The sequence below is a fragment of the Panthera leo genome, chromosome A1 (genome assembly GCF_018350215.1).
Source record: "Panthera leo isolate Ple1 chromosome A1, P.leo_Ple1_pat1.1, whole genome shotgun sequence".
Lineage (NCBI taxonomy): Eukaryota > Metazoa > Chordata > Mammalia > Carnivora > Felidae > Panthera > Panthera leo.
In genome coordinates this window covers 66,511,550-66,527,954 of record NC_056679.1, presented here as the reverse complement: position 1 = coordinate 66,527,954, position 16,405 = coordinate 66,511,550, and the positions used below count along the sequence as shown (strand labels likewise).

At 40.1% G+C, this 16,405-nt stretch overlaps 1 protein-coding gene across 13 annotated transcripts in view; it reads left to right on the top strand.

The window, feature by feature from the left end:
* Positions 1-13,000, top strand: part of ABCC4 (ATP binding cassette subfamily C member 4) — a 284,608-nt gene extending 271,608 nt beyond the window's left edge. For all 13 annotated transcript variants that reach the window (XM_042929130.1, XM_042929159.1, XM_042929140.1 and 10 more), the window contains one exon: positions 11,191-13,000. In XM_042929130.1, coding sequence (XP_042785064.1) covers positions 11,191-11,298 — 108 coding nt within the window. In that variant the 3' untranslated portion in view covers positions 11,299-13,000. The remainder of the gene's footprint in view (positions 1-11,190) is intronic.
* The last annotated feature ends 3,405 nt before the right edge of the window (positions 13,001-16,405 follow it).

The window sequence follows — 16,405 nt, the reverse complement described above, 5'->3', positions numbered from 1 at the left end:
CAAGGTGGGAGTTGGCTTGATGGAAGGAAGAAAGGGAAGTCAGGTGTTCTTGCCCCTTGAGGTGTGTGGTTGGGATGGCATGGGATCAGTAGTCTTGAAGCTCCCCATCAGAACTATTTCTCCCTGGGCATTATAATCATAGGTGCGTTTTTCTGTTCATCCTTTTCTGCATTTCCCAGATTTTCACTGCAAGAGAAAATTACTTGTGTAATATCTTAAGTATCTATTAAAGACAACAGGAGAAAATCTGTCCCAGTATCTAACAGCCCTTGTGTGTGAGAGATTTATCCAAAACACAGCTTAAGTTCTCTTCTGTCACTGTTTCGTCTCATCCCTCCAACTCAGAAATAAAGAGCTGTAACTGCCACCGTTCGTAGAACACTTCTTCAAATGCTGCTTCATCCTCAAAAACCGTTCGGTAAATGTGTATGTGTGCCCGCAGTATCGTGCTGGGGACTAACAAACACGTCAGAAGTATTTCTTTGATATCCCCAGTATAATAAATCCAAGAGCTGAGAAGAGCAGAGATGCTCCGTTTATGTGCTGAGCAATTTGGAGGTGCGGGATGAGGCTCTGACACTCATCGTGTGTGATGTAGGTTCTCTTGTCTTGGTGCCGGTGTAAGAGGCTGGGTATCTGAAGGGCGCCTGCGTGGCTCAGTCGGTTAAGCATCTGACTTCAGCTCAGGTCATGATCCCACAGTTCGTGGGTTCCAGCCTCACATTGGGCTCTGTGCTGACAGCCTGGAGCCTGCTTTGGATTCTGTGTCTCCTTCTCTCTCTGCCCCTCCCCACTTGCACTGTCTGTCTCTCAAAAATAAACATTAAAAAAAAAAAAGGCTGAGACTTTGAGAGGGGAAGGAAATTGCTCAGAGTCACACAGCTGGCTGGATAATTGGCAGAATCAGAGTTTACACCCAGGGTCAGGGATGAGGAAATCTGAATTCTGAACTTTTCATAAGTACTTCCATTGTACATGAATGTAGAGAAGCCAGTGTACTGCTTTCAGGGCTGAAATGCAGAGACTTTCACCAACTGGATGTCTCCCAGTCGGTGCTTCTTCCCTCGGAAGACCCAGGCAGTCAGTCATTGGGGATCCCCTGTATAATCTGCTCGTAAAACAGCCAGGAATCTTACAAACCCCTTTGTTCTCTGACCTCAGGCATTTCACATCAAACAGATGTGTCCCCACCTACGTGTCAAAGCCTCCGTTTTAAAAATCTGTTATCATTGTGTATCATCAAGGCGTTGAGTAATGACAAATAAATCACAGATGGGTCCAGATAACAGAAGATGGTATAGTTCAACACCCTCTTTTTACAAATAGGAAGCTAAGGCCCCTTAGAAGTAAGGTGGTCCTATATATAGATAACTTACGTTAGCTCTCATTTGCAGCAGACACAGAATTAGACATCTGCTCTTTTAAGAAATGTTTTAACCAAGTGTGACATACGTACAGAAATGCTCAGAGGTTGCAATTAGAAACCTTGGGATTCCTGGTCCTGTAATCTTGCACCTAACATAGCAATATTAACGGTGCTACATTCGTATAGCTCTGTATCATTTATCTTACGTGGTTCTCACATGTGTGAGTTCACTTAATCCTCCTGGTGGTTCTTTCTTATCCCACTTCATGGACAAGGAGACTGGATTGAGGACTCACCTAAGGTCACAGAGCTGGTCAGTGGAGAGCAGAGGGCTAATTGCTGGGTGAAGCTGAGAGTTGCTGTGGTCCACATGTCCAATTTCAAAACCCTGCTCCTTTTCTCATGTGGAATCCAATGTGGGGCCAGGTTTACATAATGGCAGCACATCCCTCTGGGATCTCAGAGGCTCAGGTCACCTCTCTGGAAAGACGTAAGGAAATACGTATCCCAGTTGAGTATCTTCTTGACATTACTTCTGCACATGCTTGGACGTCTTAGAGCAGGCTGTCGCATTGTCAACTTTTTAAATGTGCAGCCATCAAATATCAAAGCATCACTGAGAATGATGACAGTAGGAAGATGGGTGTAAGTTAACAAGCTTTCGGCTCCTGACAGGTTGGAATTCGTTTCTTTGAAAAGAAAATGCAACATCTAGAAAAAGGTACTTCCACGTCAACGTTGTCTTGACCACATAGTTGTTTCTCTTCAAATGTTGGTATAGGCAAGCGTAATTACTCTCGTTGACCCTCAGAGATGATCTGTGGAATGGTAGAGAAAGTACTTTTTAGGTACATAAAGCGGGGAGGTGCGTTAGTCTTCTAGGGGCTACCCCATCAAAGTATACAGAATAGGTGTCTTAAAACCACAGCAATTTGTTCCTCACGGTTCTGGAAGCTGGAGTTTTGAAATCAAGGTATCGACAGGGTTGGTTTCCTCTGAAATATCGCTCCTTGGCTTGTCGATGACCATCTTCTTTGTCTTAGTGTGGTCTGCCCTCTGTGTGTGCCTGAGTGCTAAACTCCTCATACAAGGGCACCAGTCAGATTAGATTAGGACCCACCTCTGTGACCTCATTTTAACTTAACTGACCCTATCTCCACATACAATCACATTCTGAGACACTGAGGGCTTAGGACTTCAACATACAAATCTCGAGGGGACACAGTTCAGCCCATAACCGAGGTGAATCTTGTCATTCATTCTCCTCCATGATGAAGCAGACCTAATTGAGGTTTTTTGGAGTTCCTTTGTTCCCAGTATATAACAGGTGCCATTTTATCTATTGGTGAAATCACCAGCTGTAACCCCAAAGTTAGGAAATCCTGATAATCCTATGTTCTAGGAGCCTGGACCAGTTTGAATTGGTAGAAACGCTTAGCAGCCCCATGGCCCCGTATGTCTCCTGAGGTCTCTGAGCTGCCCGTTCCTCACTTGTGCTGGGGTTACAGCAAGGCCTAGCTACAAGGATCAGATGAGACACTGTATGCTTACCTGCTTTGAAGAATGCCGAGACTTTTACAAATACAAGAGTTTTCCCTCTCAACAACGAAAGGGGATTGGTTTTTTAAAGGCTGTGGATTGAACCATTACCTCCCTAAAATAACAAATGAAGTACCCAAAGTTCTCCTAGGTAAGCTTTAGAGACTCTAAATTTGTTTTTAGTAATAAGTTTTTTTTAACAGATGATATAAACTAATGCTATAAAACTCAAAAACTTCACAGTTTTTTAAAATGATTGTTTTAGCTTATAAATAAAAGGTAAGTCATCCACCCACTCTTCAGGACAGAGCCCTGACACCTGTGTTGACCCTTCTGCTGATATAGCCCATTTGTCAACACAGACTTGTGCATATATACTTTCTGTTTTGTGAGCACAAGTGACAGCTGTTTCTTACTTCTTTCAGTTAATGTATCTCATATTATATCAATGCATATAATTATCTTTTTTTAAAAGTTGATTTGTTTTGAGAAAGAGAGAGCACAAGTGGGGGAAGAACAGAGAGAAAGAGAGAGAGAATCTCATGGAGGCCCCGATGTGGGGCTTGAACTTCCAAACCGTGAGATCATGACCTGAGCCAAAATCAAGAGTCAGATGCTTAACTGACTGAGCCACCCAGGCGCCCTGGTTATGTCATTCTTTTTAATGGCTACATAGTATTTATGCTTTCTCCACTCTCTTCTCCCCATTTTTTCCTTCTAATTAAGTTGTGACAGTTTAGTTTTCTTTTCCCAAAGAATGAGCTGGTAGATTTACTTACTGATTCTTGTACTCTGTGTTCCAGTTTATCACTTTCTGCTTTTATATGTGTTAATACCGTCTTTGGTTTATTTTATTGTGGTTTCTTGAATGCATTTGTTTTCATTCGTTCTTGTTCATTAATATAAATATTTTAAGGCAGTCAACTTTTCTCAGAAGACTGTTCTAGCTATATGCTATGTTATACGCTACTGGGTTCTGGTATGCAGTGCTTTTGTCATAGTTAAGTTTTCAAATACAAATCTAAAGTTTTGTTTTTTTTGTTTTTTTTGTTTTTTTTTTTTAATTTTTTAGAGAGAGACAGAGCATGAGTGGGGGAGGAGCAGAGAGAGAGAGAGAGGGAGACACAGAATTCAAAGCAGGCTTCAGGCTCTGAGCTGTCAGCACAGAGCCCAATGTGGGGCTTGAACCCATGAACTGTGAGATCATGACCTGAGTCGAAGTTGGACACTTAACCGACTGACCACCCAGGCGCCCCTAAAGTTTTATTTTCAATTTTCTCTTTGGTTCAAAAATTGAGAAAGGGGCCTTTAAAACTTCCTGGTGGTGGGGTTTTGGTTTTTTTTTATGTTTTCTAGTTTACTCATCAGTGTTGATTTGCATTGCCTTGTGATCATAGAGTTGTCTATGCTGTTTCCCCCCAGAAACAGTATTTGTTAATACTTTTCTTGTGTTCTAGTGCATAGTCAACTTTTGTGAATGTTTTTCATGTGTTTAAAAAGATGGATTAATGTTTATTTACAGTATAGCATTTAATGACTTTTAATTAGATTTACTTTAGTAATTATTTAGATCTTCTCCTTATTTTGGTCCATTTGATGTGACACATTATGTTAGTCTTATATTATTACAACCTTTCACTTTGTAGTTCTTGTCATTTTTGCTTTGCTTGTCATTTTGGTTTTTAATTTTTATGTTCTCATTTTTTAGTCCACAGATATTCTTGACTTGGGTCTTCACTGTGAATTATATTTTCTTCTATTTTAAAGTGCTTTTCTTTCTTGGCTTCATTTAATGCACCTGGCCCTGAATGCAGGCAAGCTGATTCAAAATTCCAGTTGAGTCTCCTGCTTTTCCCTTTGTTTTCATTCACCTGGTATATCTTAGTCTTTTAGTATCAGATTACAGAAATATTTCCTGTAAATGGCATATAGTTCAGTTAGCTCTGAGATTTAATCTTAGTCCTCCTTTTTTTAACAGATGAGTTTAGTCCATTTACATTTATTGAGAATCACCATACTTCTATTATGTTTTCAGCTTTTAGTGTTCCTTTTTTTTTAACCTTTTAATTAGTATGTATTTTTTTTAAGACTAAAAAAAATTAATTGATCTCTACCCAACATGAGGCTGGAACACAACCCCAAGATCAAGAGTCTCAATCTCTACTGACTAAGCCAGCCAGGTGCCTCTATTTATTTTTCTTTGCTCATTGTTTTATGTGTGTACCTTTCATTTCTCCTGGGAACACTTTATTATTATTGATTCCCCATTATGAACAATGACAACATCTCTTCCCTCTCTCCCTGTGCTCCCACCAGATTTTTGTTGTTTAGTTTTCCTTATACTGTTTACTGTCAAATCTTTAAAAATACTTAAGCCTTTTTATTTTACTTGCTTACTTGTTTTTTTTTTTTTTAATTTTTTTTAACGTTTATTTATTTTTGAGACAAAGAGAGACAGAACATGAATGGGGGAGGGTCAGAGAGAGAAGGAGACATAGAATCTGAAACAGGCTCCAGGCTCTGAGCTGTCAGCACAGAGCCCAATGTGGGGCTCGAACTCACGGACCGCGAGATCATGACCTGAGCCACAGTCAGATGCTCAACCGACTGAGCCACCCAGGCGCCCCATTGCTTACTTGTTTTAAATGCTACTTTCTCTCTCAGTTAGCTAAACTCTGTCTTCTAGTATGTTGTTTTTCAGACTTTGGGTTGTGATCCGGTTGTGGAGTTATGAAATCTGTTTCATCAGTCATGACCTGCATGTATTAAGAAATGAGGTAGAGGGGCGCCTAAGTGGCTCAGTCGGTTGAGCATCCAACTCTTGATTTGGGCTCATATCATGATCCCAGGGCCGTGAGATTAAGGCCAGCATTGGGTTCCATGCTGAACTGAGTGTGGAGCCTGCTTAAGATCCCTCTTTCTCCCTCTGTCCCTCTCCCCCTCTCCCCCTTTCATACTCTCTAAAATAAAAAAATAAAAGTAAAAAAATGAGAAAAGAATGGAATGGAAAGAAAAGAACAGTGTAACTGTCATAGTGATAGTAAATATTTCTTGGGTCTGTACTGAGTCTCAATGTAGTATGAAATGTACTTACTCCTGATCTCATGGTTTGTGAGATCAGGCCCTGTGTTGGGTTCTACTTGGGATTCTCTCTGTCTCCTCTCTGTCCTTCTCCTGTTCATGTGCACACACGTGCTCACTTGTGCATGTGCTCGCTCTCAAAATAAACGTTAAAAAAAAAATGTACTTACTACTGTGGGTGACAGTCAAAACAAAAGGTTGGAAAACAGTGCTCTGTACCATCTTAAAGGAGGGTTCGTTGGAGTTAGAATCCCCCTGACTTAACTGTGTGTGTGTGTGTATATGTATATGTATATGTATATGTATATGTATATGTATATGTGTGTGTGTGTGTGTGTGTGTGTGTATATATATATACACACACACATATATATATTTGTACATATACATATATAATTTGCTGCACCTCTAATTTAAATGCTTTGGCTATAAAATTCTTGGGTCCCACTTTCTTTCACTTAGTATGCTATAAACTTTGCTCTAAGGGTTCTCTCATTGTTTATTCATATGGAGCGGTCAAGTTAGACTTAACTTGATCTTCTTTCCTGAAGCCCAAAGGACTCTTTCTCAATTTTGAAGGCTGTTAGTTTTTCCTAGGGTATGATGTACCCTTTTGTTCCCTAGCTTTACGTCTTTTATTTCTGGAAGTTACTGGAATTATAGCTTTGAAGTTCTCTTTCTTTGATTGGAGTCTCCTCTTTACACATATCTATCATGTATATGTTGTTTGTTCTTTATGTTATAAAGCTATTTTCTCCTTGATCCTTTTTAATTATTTTATTTTTTTAATGATTTTATTTTTGAGAGAGAGAGAGAGACAGAGACAGAGCACGAGCTGGGGAGGGGCAGAGAGAGAGGGAGACACAGAATCCGAAGCAGGCTCCAGGCTCCGAGCTGCCAGAGCCCGACGTGAGGCTCAAACTCGTGAACTGTGAGATCATGATCTGAGCTGAAGTCTAGATGCTTAACTGACGGAGCTACCCAGGCACCCCTTTAATTCTTTATTAACTTCTAATTATGCTTGCTTTCTCAATTCTGTCCCCTGCGCCTCATCCTGTTTCTCCAGTGGTTGCTGAACTACTCTGTGCTGCGTTCACACAGCTGCCCTTTCTGTGATGCTTCCCTGTTCTCCTCCATTCCAGTCGTGGCCCCAGTCAGCTCCTGCTTCATCGTCTCGTGTTGCTGTGCCACATTTCCAAACGTTCAAATTTCTGTTGTCCACAGGTTGATTGTTCTGTATTTTCTTTGAGTGTATTACATTATATTTTTTTCACAATTTCCGTTTGTTCAGTGAGTATTTATTTGACATGTGGTTATCTTGTTCCTTTTCCTCACTGTGTATTTTACAGATCCTGTACTACTACTATAATGTTGTTGGTTGTTGTTGTTGTTGTTATTCCTACCACTCATCTTTGAATTAAGTGAGTTTTTCCTAGACTATATTTTTATAGGATGATGGTGGCTAGGGCATTATTTCAGGCTAAAGGGAATTCTGTCTGCTTAACGTAGAAGTTCCTTATGACAGAGGGAGAGAGAGAGAGAGAGAGAGAGAGAGTATAAGCAAGAGAGAGAAATTGAAGATGCGTGTTCATTTAGCCTGTCCTCCTCTCTAGCCTGCTGAGATGGGCAGTTACTTGCATGTCAGTATCTCCCTTCTCCTAGGGCCTCATCAGTGTATATGCTTCAGGCAAAGATGGGGATTCTGTACATTCCTCATTGACTCACCTTAGAATTTGCCAGTTAGTTGGACAACTGTGCTCTCCCATGATTGCTGAGGTCTCCGCTAGCTACTTCCTCTCTGTCTTACCACAGCCCCACTGGATCCAGTTGCATATGGCAGCCCATCCGGATATCTTGCCATTTGGGATTTCAGATGAGTCCTGATTTCATTAAAGATGGGCTTCTTTTTTATCTCGCGGTATCCTTGCTGTTTAGGGTGATTTCTGAGACGATTAAGGGGAGGGAAAAATCCATTTCTGTTATCTTAAAAGCAGAGGTCTTCTCTAACTCTCCGGTACTCTTTAACCTCAACAACAGACCTGCCAGCGTGTACCTAACCAGAGTTAGGCCTGCCATAAAGATGAGTTTGAGAGTTACCAAAATTGAGCTAGGGCCGTACAGTTTAGTGAGAGTGAACTGGCAAGAGTCTGGAGCCAGAAATCACCATATTGAACCAATGTAAATGAAAGGTCACTTGCTGGCCTTCACTCATGCATGGGCAGCTTTTATTGCTCTGTTGCTTTTAGTAAGATCTAATTCCGTGATGGTTGCTTTATTGACAAGCCAGCATCCATTACTACACCTTGTTTGAGCCTCCGTTAGAGCAACTGTAATGAACCAGACCCAAGAGAAAGAGGGGAAGAGGGACAAGAAGCCCAGTACTCACTGGGCATACGGTCTGCTTGCCCTGATCTTTAACTTATATGGTATTGTTCCTTTTAACCTTCACAACTGTATTAAACTGGCATTATTGCCCCTTATAACAAATGGAGGAATTGACACCCAAGAGCCCAAGTGTCTGCTCAAAGTCAACAGTTAGCGAATATCAACTGTCATAGGCATTTTTTTTGTTTTTTTTTTTAAGTTTATTTCTTTTGAGTGGGAGGGAGGCAGAGAGAGAGAGAGAATCCCAATCAGGCTCCACACTGTCAGCCCAGCGTGGGGCTTGAACCCACAGACCATGAGATCACCACCTGAGCCGAAATCAAGAGCCGCTTAACCGACCGAGCCACCCAAGTGCCCCCTTTCGTAGTCTGTTAACTGTCTTTCTGCCTCCCCGGTGACCATATTCACCGAATTAAAGGTGTCTCGGCTCCAACTCAGGGGTTCTGTAAAGATAAAACCAAAACAGCCACAAAGGGCCTCCCAGCTGTTTTGTTTTCATCATTTAAGCGGGTGATGCTGCTACCTTCTGTGACCGAGGAGCCACTTCTCGGAGCGGCTTCGTAATCACACCCACCACTTCACTTCAGTCTGCAGTTTGTAGCCAGTAATTAGTTCCTATGAGGTAAGTCACTGTCTCACCTGACAGGTGAGGCCGCCGGTATGGAGAGGACTTGAGTGATTTCTCCAGAGTCAACAGTGAGTCCCAGGAAGAGCGGATGGAGATGGACCTCCCCATCCTAGGCTGAGCCTACGGCACGGGGACCCGTCCCCCAACTGCTTTCATAACCCGCACCCTTCATAACCCGGGAAGAGGAGGGCTCCTCTCTCGCGTGTGCTGTTAGCTGCAGTGTATTCCCGGCCGTGTCAACACAGGAGAAGAAGGGTCAAATCAAGGATTTTATACACAGGAAGCTCGCTTTCAGGATTTAGTTTTAGGTGTCTCAGACTACGAAGCTAAGACCATTTCAGTGAAGCATTGCCAATAATGACTTTCCTGTATAAAAAATTACATTCAGAGGGTGATAGGGAAAGGAATTGGCTTTTTTGGAGAGGACTACCAAGCAGTAGAAAATGAAAAGGTACTTTTATTCTTCTGGTTGTTTTTAGTTTCAACAAGATACCTCTTTTTTGGGAGTGCATAAATCTATAACTGTACAAAATATTGATAGCTTTAAATTAAAAAAAATTTTTTTAATTAACATCCCCCAAAGGTATTTTTTTTAAATACTTGTGTTATAATGGAAATAACTTCAGATTTCACCCAGTGAAGTCCAAACGTTCTTGGAGAAGGCCTCACTTTACTCCTTCAGTGACATTTTAATATACAGTATTTCATATGTAATGTTAGTTTTGGAGTAGCAAGTCTGTAAGCAATAAGAGAAAAAGAAAGTACACTTAATCTGAAGGTAGATGTCCCAGCAATTTTCCTTTTTGTATGTGAAGCCCCTTCTCTCCCATGATAACTTTGTTGATAGCATCCACACATATATTTGGAGCCAGGTGTTGTAAAATAGATCCGGAATCGTGTGACTTAAGAGACCCAGCTCATGACACGTGTCAGCCTCAGATAGATGGTACATTTTCTGTTTTAAAGACTCAAACAAAACTTTTCACATTCTTCTTTGGGAAAAAAAAAAAATTACATTTGAAGTCCTTTTTCACCGAAACACATTTTGAGATAAGAGCTCACAAGTCTTGACATTATTTCATTTTGTTACGCGCATCTGTCAAGGAACCGAGATATGATACAGCTACTAAAAACCGATGATTGTGGAACAGAGAAACTTGACAGCATTTCATTCCCTTTATGTTCTGATTATACATTTATCAGAAAACCTGTATCTCTTCTAGTTCAGCTAGAAATTGGTAGAATTCAAGAACTCAAAGGCCTGGCAAAGAACTGTCCTATTATTTGGTATCATCTTACATTTTAGAGAAGATGCTTGGTTGAGTCATTGTTAAAGCTTTTGCTTCTCTTTTCATTATTGTGGCCCACTATCCACAGATCACATTTCTATAGGCCCTATAACTGCTCTGCCGCACAAATTAAACGCGGGGATATTTCATACATATACGCCAGCGTTTCAATGCTTGTCAATCAGAGTTTATAAAATATAGGGATTACAACCTGATATTAACATCCAAATCTATTGTGCTCATTTTATGTGTGAAAATGAGAAACCCTCGTGCAGACGCTATATTCCCCAGCCTTTGTCACCCTGTTTTTAATTTATCTCCAGGTTTTGAGTCAGTAAAATGATTTTGCTTTATCAGTTTAATGTAGTGATAAAACATATCTACGAATCAGAACGATCAGAACCAAAGTGGATCTACAGGTTGTTTGACATTAAGCCCCCGCCCTGCTGAGGGCATTAATAGGGCTGCTTTCTTCACATAAGGAATATATCACTGTTGTGGGTTTGTTTGTTTTTTTATGGTATTGTTTTTATTTTCATTATTTTTTTAAGTCTATTTATTTTGAGAGAGAGAGCATGTACACGAGCAGGGAGGGGCAGAGAGAGAAGGAGAGAGAGAATCCCAAGCAGGCTCCATACTGTCAGCGTGACAGAGCCTGACACAGGGCTCGAACGCAGGAACCGTGAGATCGTGACCCGAGCTGAAACCGAGAGAAGGACGCTCAATCGACTGAGTCACCCAGGCAACCTGTCCCCTGTTTTTTAAAATTTTACTCCAGTCGTGATGTGATTCACTTCACGTGAAGAAATAGACATGGAAATGCATTGACCTGGGGAGGAGGGCTTGAAAACCTCTAAACGTGTTCTTTTTATACCTTTTTTGTTGTTGTTCTTTTTTTACAGGTGTACTTCAAAAGGAACTATCCAGCTCTTACTCACAATGGCCATGTGGCTCTGAACGCTTCCAACGGACAGCCCTCAGCCTTTACGATTTTTGAAACAGCACTGTGATTGCACCACGGCATCAAGTCTATTCCAGAGGCATTTTTCTAATAGTTTTTGTACTGGGTCAGTTCTCTTGTACTTTTTTTACACTAGCAAAAAATATTTACACGTGCAAGGTGTTTATTTGGAGTGCCCCTCCAACTTCACCCAACGATTTCAAACTCTAGCAGGATGATTTACTATTTTTTTATTTATATGCTGTATTTTTTTTTTTTTTTTTTTTTTCTTATCCAAATCACAGGTGCAGGACACCACTAAAAGCTGTCTACCAGGTTTGGTGCCTTAAGAGACTTCAGAGCCAAAGCTCATTTTGTAAGGCCTAAGACAAAGTTGTCACAGACTTTTTTCTTTCTTTCTTTTTTTTTTTTTTACTGGCCCAAATTCTATATAACTTTCCAGTTACATCAGGGATTCTATTTACTTGAAGACTGTGTGAAGTTGCCATTTTGTCTCGCCACTTTTTTTTTTTTTTTAACGTAACTAGGATCCATTACTTCTCCCTAAAGGCCTCTGGTTGAAATAGTACAGCTAAATCTAATAGGAAAAACCAAAAATAAACTTTATCTTAAGTGACATTATAGTAGATAGAGTCTACCCCCCTCTAAAAAAGATACATGCTTAAAATACAGGAGGGTAGTATTTAATTATATGTTCTGAAAGGCAAGGAAGAGAAAATAATGCTTCCTCAGAATTGGAGCCATGGCCATGTAGGTGATTTGATAATGAAGGACACAAATGTGATCATCGATCATCTTCTAGATTTGCAGGACTCTGACATGGTAACTGCCGTCATTATGGAGATCGTTTCAAAAAAGACCAAAACACGAGCTGTAATTCTGGACTACAGCATAGGAGTCTCATTTGAATTCCTGGTTTACTAATAACGGACGGACTATTGACTATAAGCCTTTTGGCTTAGCGTTTATTGAAATCCCGTCTCCACTGTGTGTACGAGCTCTCCTGACTTGGTGAGAAAAACCGAAAATCATCACAAACAGTGGCTGTAATTGTGCAGTGTACTCTCAGGCTGTATCCAGCAGGCTCCCTTTTATGAACCTGCCCAGGTTCTTTTCCCTCGGACCACTAATAGCACTTTGTTTAAGTCTCTCTGATGAGTGAGTCAGCAAACCACTGTACTTCCTAAGGCCTGCTGCACTTTATTTGAACCACGGGTCTTTAGTTTTTCTTGACGGTGGCTGTGGTATGTGAGTTCAGATTGCTAGAGGTTTTACTGTTGTGGTTTTAAGTTGGACTCTCGTGACCTCAAGAATAAGGTGTGACCACCCTCAAGTTGCATACATTCATATTTATGCTCTCATATTGTAGATTTTCAGACTCTTTAAAGAAACAAATGGTTTGTAGCGTCAAGCCTTAAAAAGCACTCAAGGCAAACTACACAAAATTTGAGTGCAGTAGCTATTTGACTCTTTGTATTTAGAAATAATATGGTTAATGTTTAGTTCAGTAAGCCAGTAAGTTAATAGTCATGGATAGTATTTCATGACACTGAAATGGCAACAGTGATAGTTATGAGGCTTGTTGAAACAATGGGAGACACTGCAAATGTGTATATGCTTATTTGGTCTTTAGAGGTTAAGGACAGTTTAAAAAAAAAACATGTTTCTATTTTATTTCTATTTCAGTGTCATCATAGAATTTTTTTAATGAAACAAAATTCAGTTGAAATAAATGACCGTTTTCATCTCCATTCAGAGATCTGTGTTTTGTTCTTGGAGGGATTACTGACTCGTGTTCTTGCTGTTGAAAGCCCACAAGTTTTCCAGAGATCTAAAAATAGCTTCATTATCAACTGGTTCTCTCAGCTAACTAGACGTAGCACGTATTCTAAGTACACAGGTGGGTTTCAGGCGGCCCTTGAGGCAAGCCTAGGTGTACTCTCACCCAGGAAGGGAGACCGTATTAGCTTATGCCCTAGGCTGGAACAAGTATTAAATTGTTGAGGTTTTTGTTGTTTGAAGGTGACTTTGCACTGAACTCACAGGAAACATTTATTGCTGCTACATTAAAACACTGTAGAACACGGGTTCTCAAAGTGTGGTTCCCTGGACCAGCAGCATCAGCATCACCTGGGAACTTGTCAGAAATGCACGTTCTTGTGTCTCATCCCAGATCTACCGAATCAGAAACTGTGGTGCTGTGGACCAGTAATCTGTGTCTTAACAAGGCCTACGGATGGTTCTGATTGAGAAACCAGTGCTGAAGAACATCAAGTACTCCTAGAGCTCATTAAGAAAAACACAGAAAGCCCAATTAGAGAAATGGACAAGAGACTTAAATAGGCACTTTGCAAAAGAGAATATCCAAGTGACCAATAATTGGAAAAGTGCTTACTCTTATTGGTTACCAGGGAAATGCAAATTAAGACCACAGTGACATAGCACAAAACACCCATGAGCACGGCTAAAATTTAAAAGACTACCGATGGGGTGCCACTGGAGCAATGGGAACTCTCATATAAAAGTGTGTATAAAAAAGGTGTATCTTGAAAAAACTTGGGAAAACACTTTGATGGCATTTACTCAAGCTGCATACCCTGTGATCCACACACGTGTGCTCCAAGAGATGTGTTCGAGGACGTTCCTGGAAGTACAATTCCTAGTAGCCCCAAAGTGGAAATAATCCAAATGCCCATCAACAGCAAAAAGAGAATAAACTGATGCGATAAAATACTCCACACCAACTAAAGCAATTAAATTACATCAGTGACACAGGTGAACCTCAGAAATTTAAGCCTGCCCCAAAACAATATAACTCCATTTACACAAAGTTCCAACATAGTTTATACTGTTTAAAGCCTAACAGTTGCTTTGGGAAGGCAGAAGATGTTGGTAATTGGGAGAAGTAAAAAGGGAGCTTCTAGGGTATTTCTTTCTGTTCTTTTTTTTTTTTTTTTTTGGCCACGTGGTGGTTAGATCAGTATTGGGTTCTTCATTTATTTTTTGCACTCTTCTGTTACATGTGCCATTTTGCAATTCAAAAAGGAAAATTCTCAGCCTTGTTTTTCTTTTAGAATATCATTCAAATCCAGTAGCTAACCTGCATCTGGGAAATTACTTATGCTGAGTGCTTAGGATAAGAGGCTGTTGACACCTTGTCCTGTGGCCCATAGCTAATGGCCTCATTTAAAGCTCTTGGACATGAGAGGTCAGGGTCTATATTTTCTGTGGCTAATTAATAAGCTAAACCTCACTTCATCTCCAATTTCAGGGGAAATAAAAAAAAAGGAACTGTAAGATTTTTCTGGGTTCTTTTTTAAAAACCACTTTATTGAGGTATGATTGACATAAAAACTGTACATATTGAATGTGTACAACTTGATGAGTTTGGAGATAAGTCTACACTCTTAAAGACATCACCACAGTCTATGCCATAGGTGGCTTACCCATCGCTTCCGAAAGTTTCCTAACACCATAAGTGGTTGCTGCCTGAACTTATGAAGGAACTATTTCAATCAATTCAATGCAGTGAATTAGACTTGTTAAGAATTGTGATAATTTGGTTAGGTAATGATAAACTTAGCTGGTTACCCTGTCCCTGTGTGAGCTGATGAAAATCTGTTGTTTGTTGGTTTTTGTTTTTACGGAGGGTTTGACTAAAGATACCTGAGTATTTTGTTTCCTATCTAATTCTGAAGTTTAATCATGTTCAGAATCTTATGCCTTGAAGTGTGTGAAATTTAGCACCTGAATGTGTAAAGTCACTTTCCACAATTGTGTTTTGGAGGGTTTTCGAGATACATCTTTACCCTAGAAAACTTAGGGCATTCAAGACACCACTTCTCAAGAATAAATTGTAAAATCCCTCTAATGTAGTTCAGGGAATGGTTTAACTTACAGTTGACTAAAAGGAAAGACATCTTTCACTTGGAAGGAGGAAAACTAAGAAAGTTCAAATTAACACAACAAAAATCCTAAAAGCCATGTTAATGGTTAACCCATGTTTAGTGACAGAGTGAATTCTCAAAAGATCTTTCATTGAAAATTGATTGTGTGTCCATAAAAGGAAATTATATTCTCCATCAGAAAGTTATAAGACCACATCATTCCACAAGTACAGGCTGAAAAATAGTCATAGGTTTTCTCAAAAATTGCAATAAATTCGTGGATTCGCTTCCACAAAATATGTGTTTTATTAGGTGTTTTGATCCTTATCAAATTGAGTATTTTAAAGGATAACCACATTCACACACAAAGTCTTTCTTTACATTTTGTATTTTATTTGGGAATTTAGAAATAAATGTTAAAGTGTATATATATATATATATATATATATATATATATATATATATATATATAAAACCAATAATTTTCACTCCTTTCTTGTTGAACAAGAAACATTAACTCTCATGGGGCACCTGGGTGGCTCAGTCAGTTAAGTGTCTGACTCTTGATCTCAGCTTAGGTCTTGATCTCGGGGGTCATGAGTTCAAGCCCCGAGTTGGGCTCCACACTAGGTGTGAAATCTATGTAAATAAATAAATAAATAAATAAATAAATCCCAAAAATCTAATCAAGTACTGGAGTCTCTTTTGATACATGTTGCACTTTGGTTCTCCGATACAGAAGGTGCTAGGGCAGTAAATTAGCACCATCCTTGACAAAGATGGGATATGGTCACCCTGTAGCCAGGTGGCCTTACTTACATGCTTGGGTTTCTCAGCCTCTCTGAACCTCAGCTGCTTCATCTGTAAAGTGGATGTGTTTCCTGCCCTTGTATAGTTGCTTGGGTTGGGGTGATTGTTGGGCCAAGAGCATCCAAAGAAACAGGCTGGACTCATTGACCTTGTATAAGAAGAGGGTCCCCTCTTCCACCGAGAGAGGAGAGCAAGGTAGGTGTGGATGAAGATAGGTTTGTAGACTGTATGTAGAAGGTATATTTGAGGAGGTCCTCATCTGATGGCCTAAAACGAACTTCTTACTTCACATATAATTGAAAGGAAACCAGCACAAGCTCTGGAGACAGTCTTCCAGGTTCAAATACTGTCTTGTCTGCACGTTGGCAGTCTGGGTTTGGATAGGAGTTCTGCCTGCTCGTTGTGGGATCTTACGGTCAGGAAACAACATGCTATGCTTCAATTCCTTGGTAAAATTGG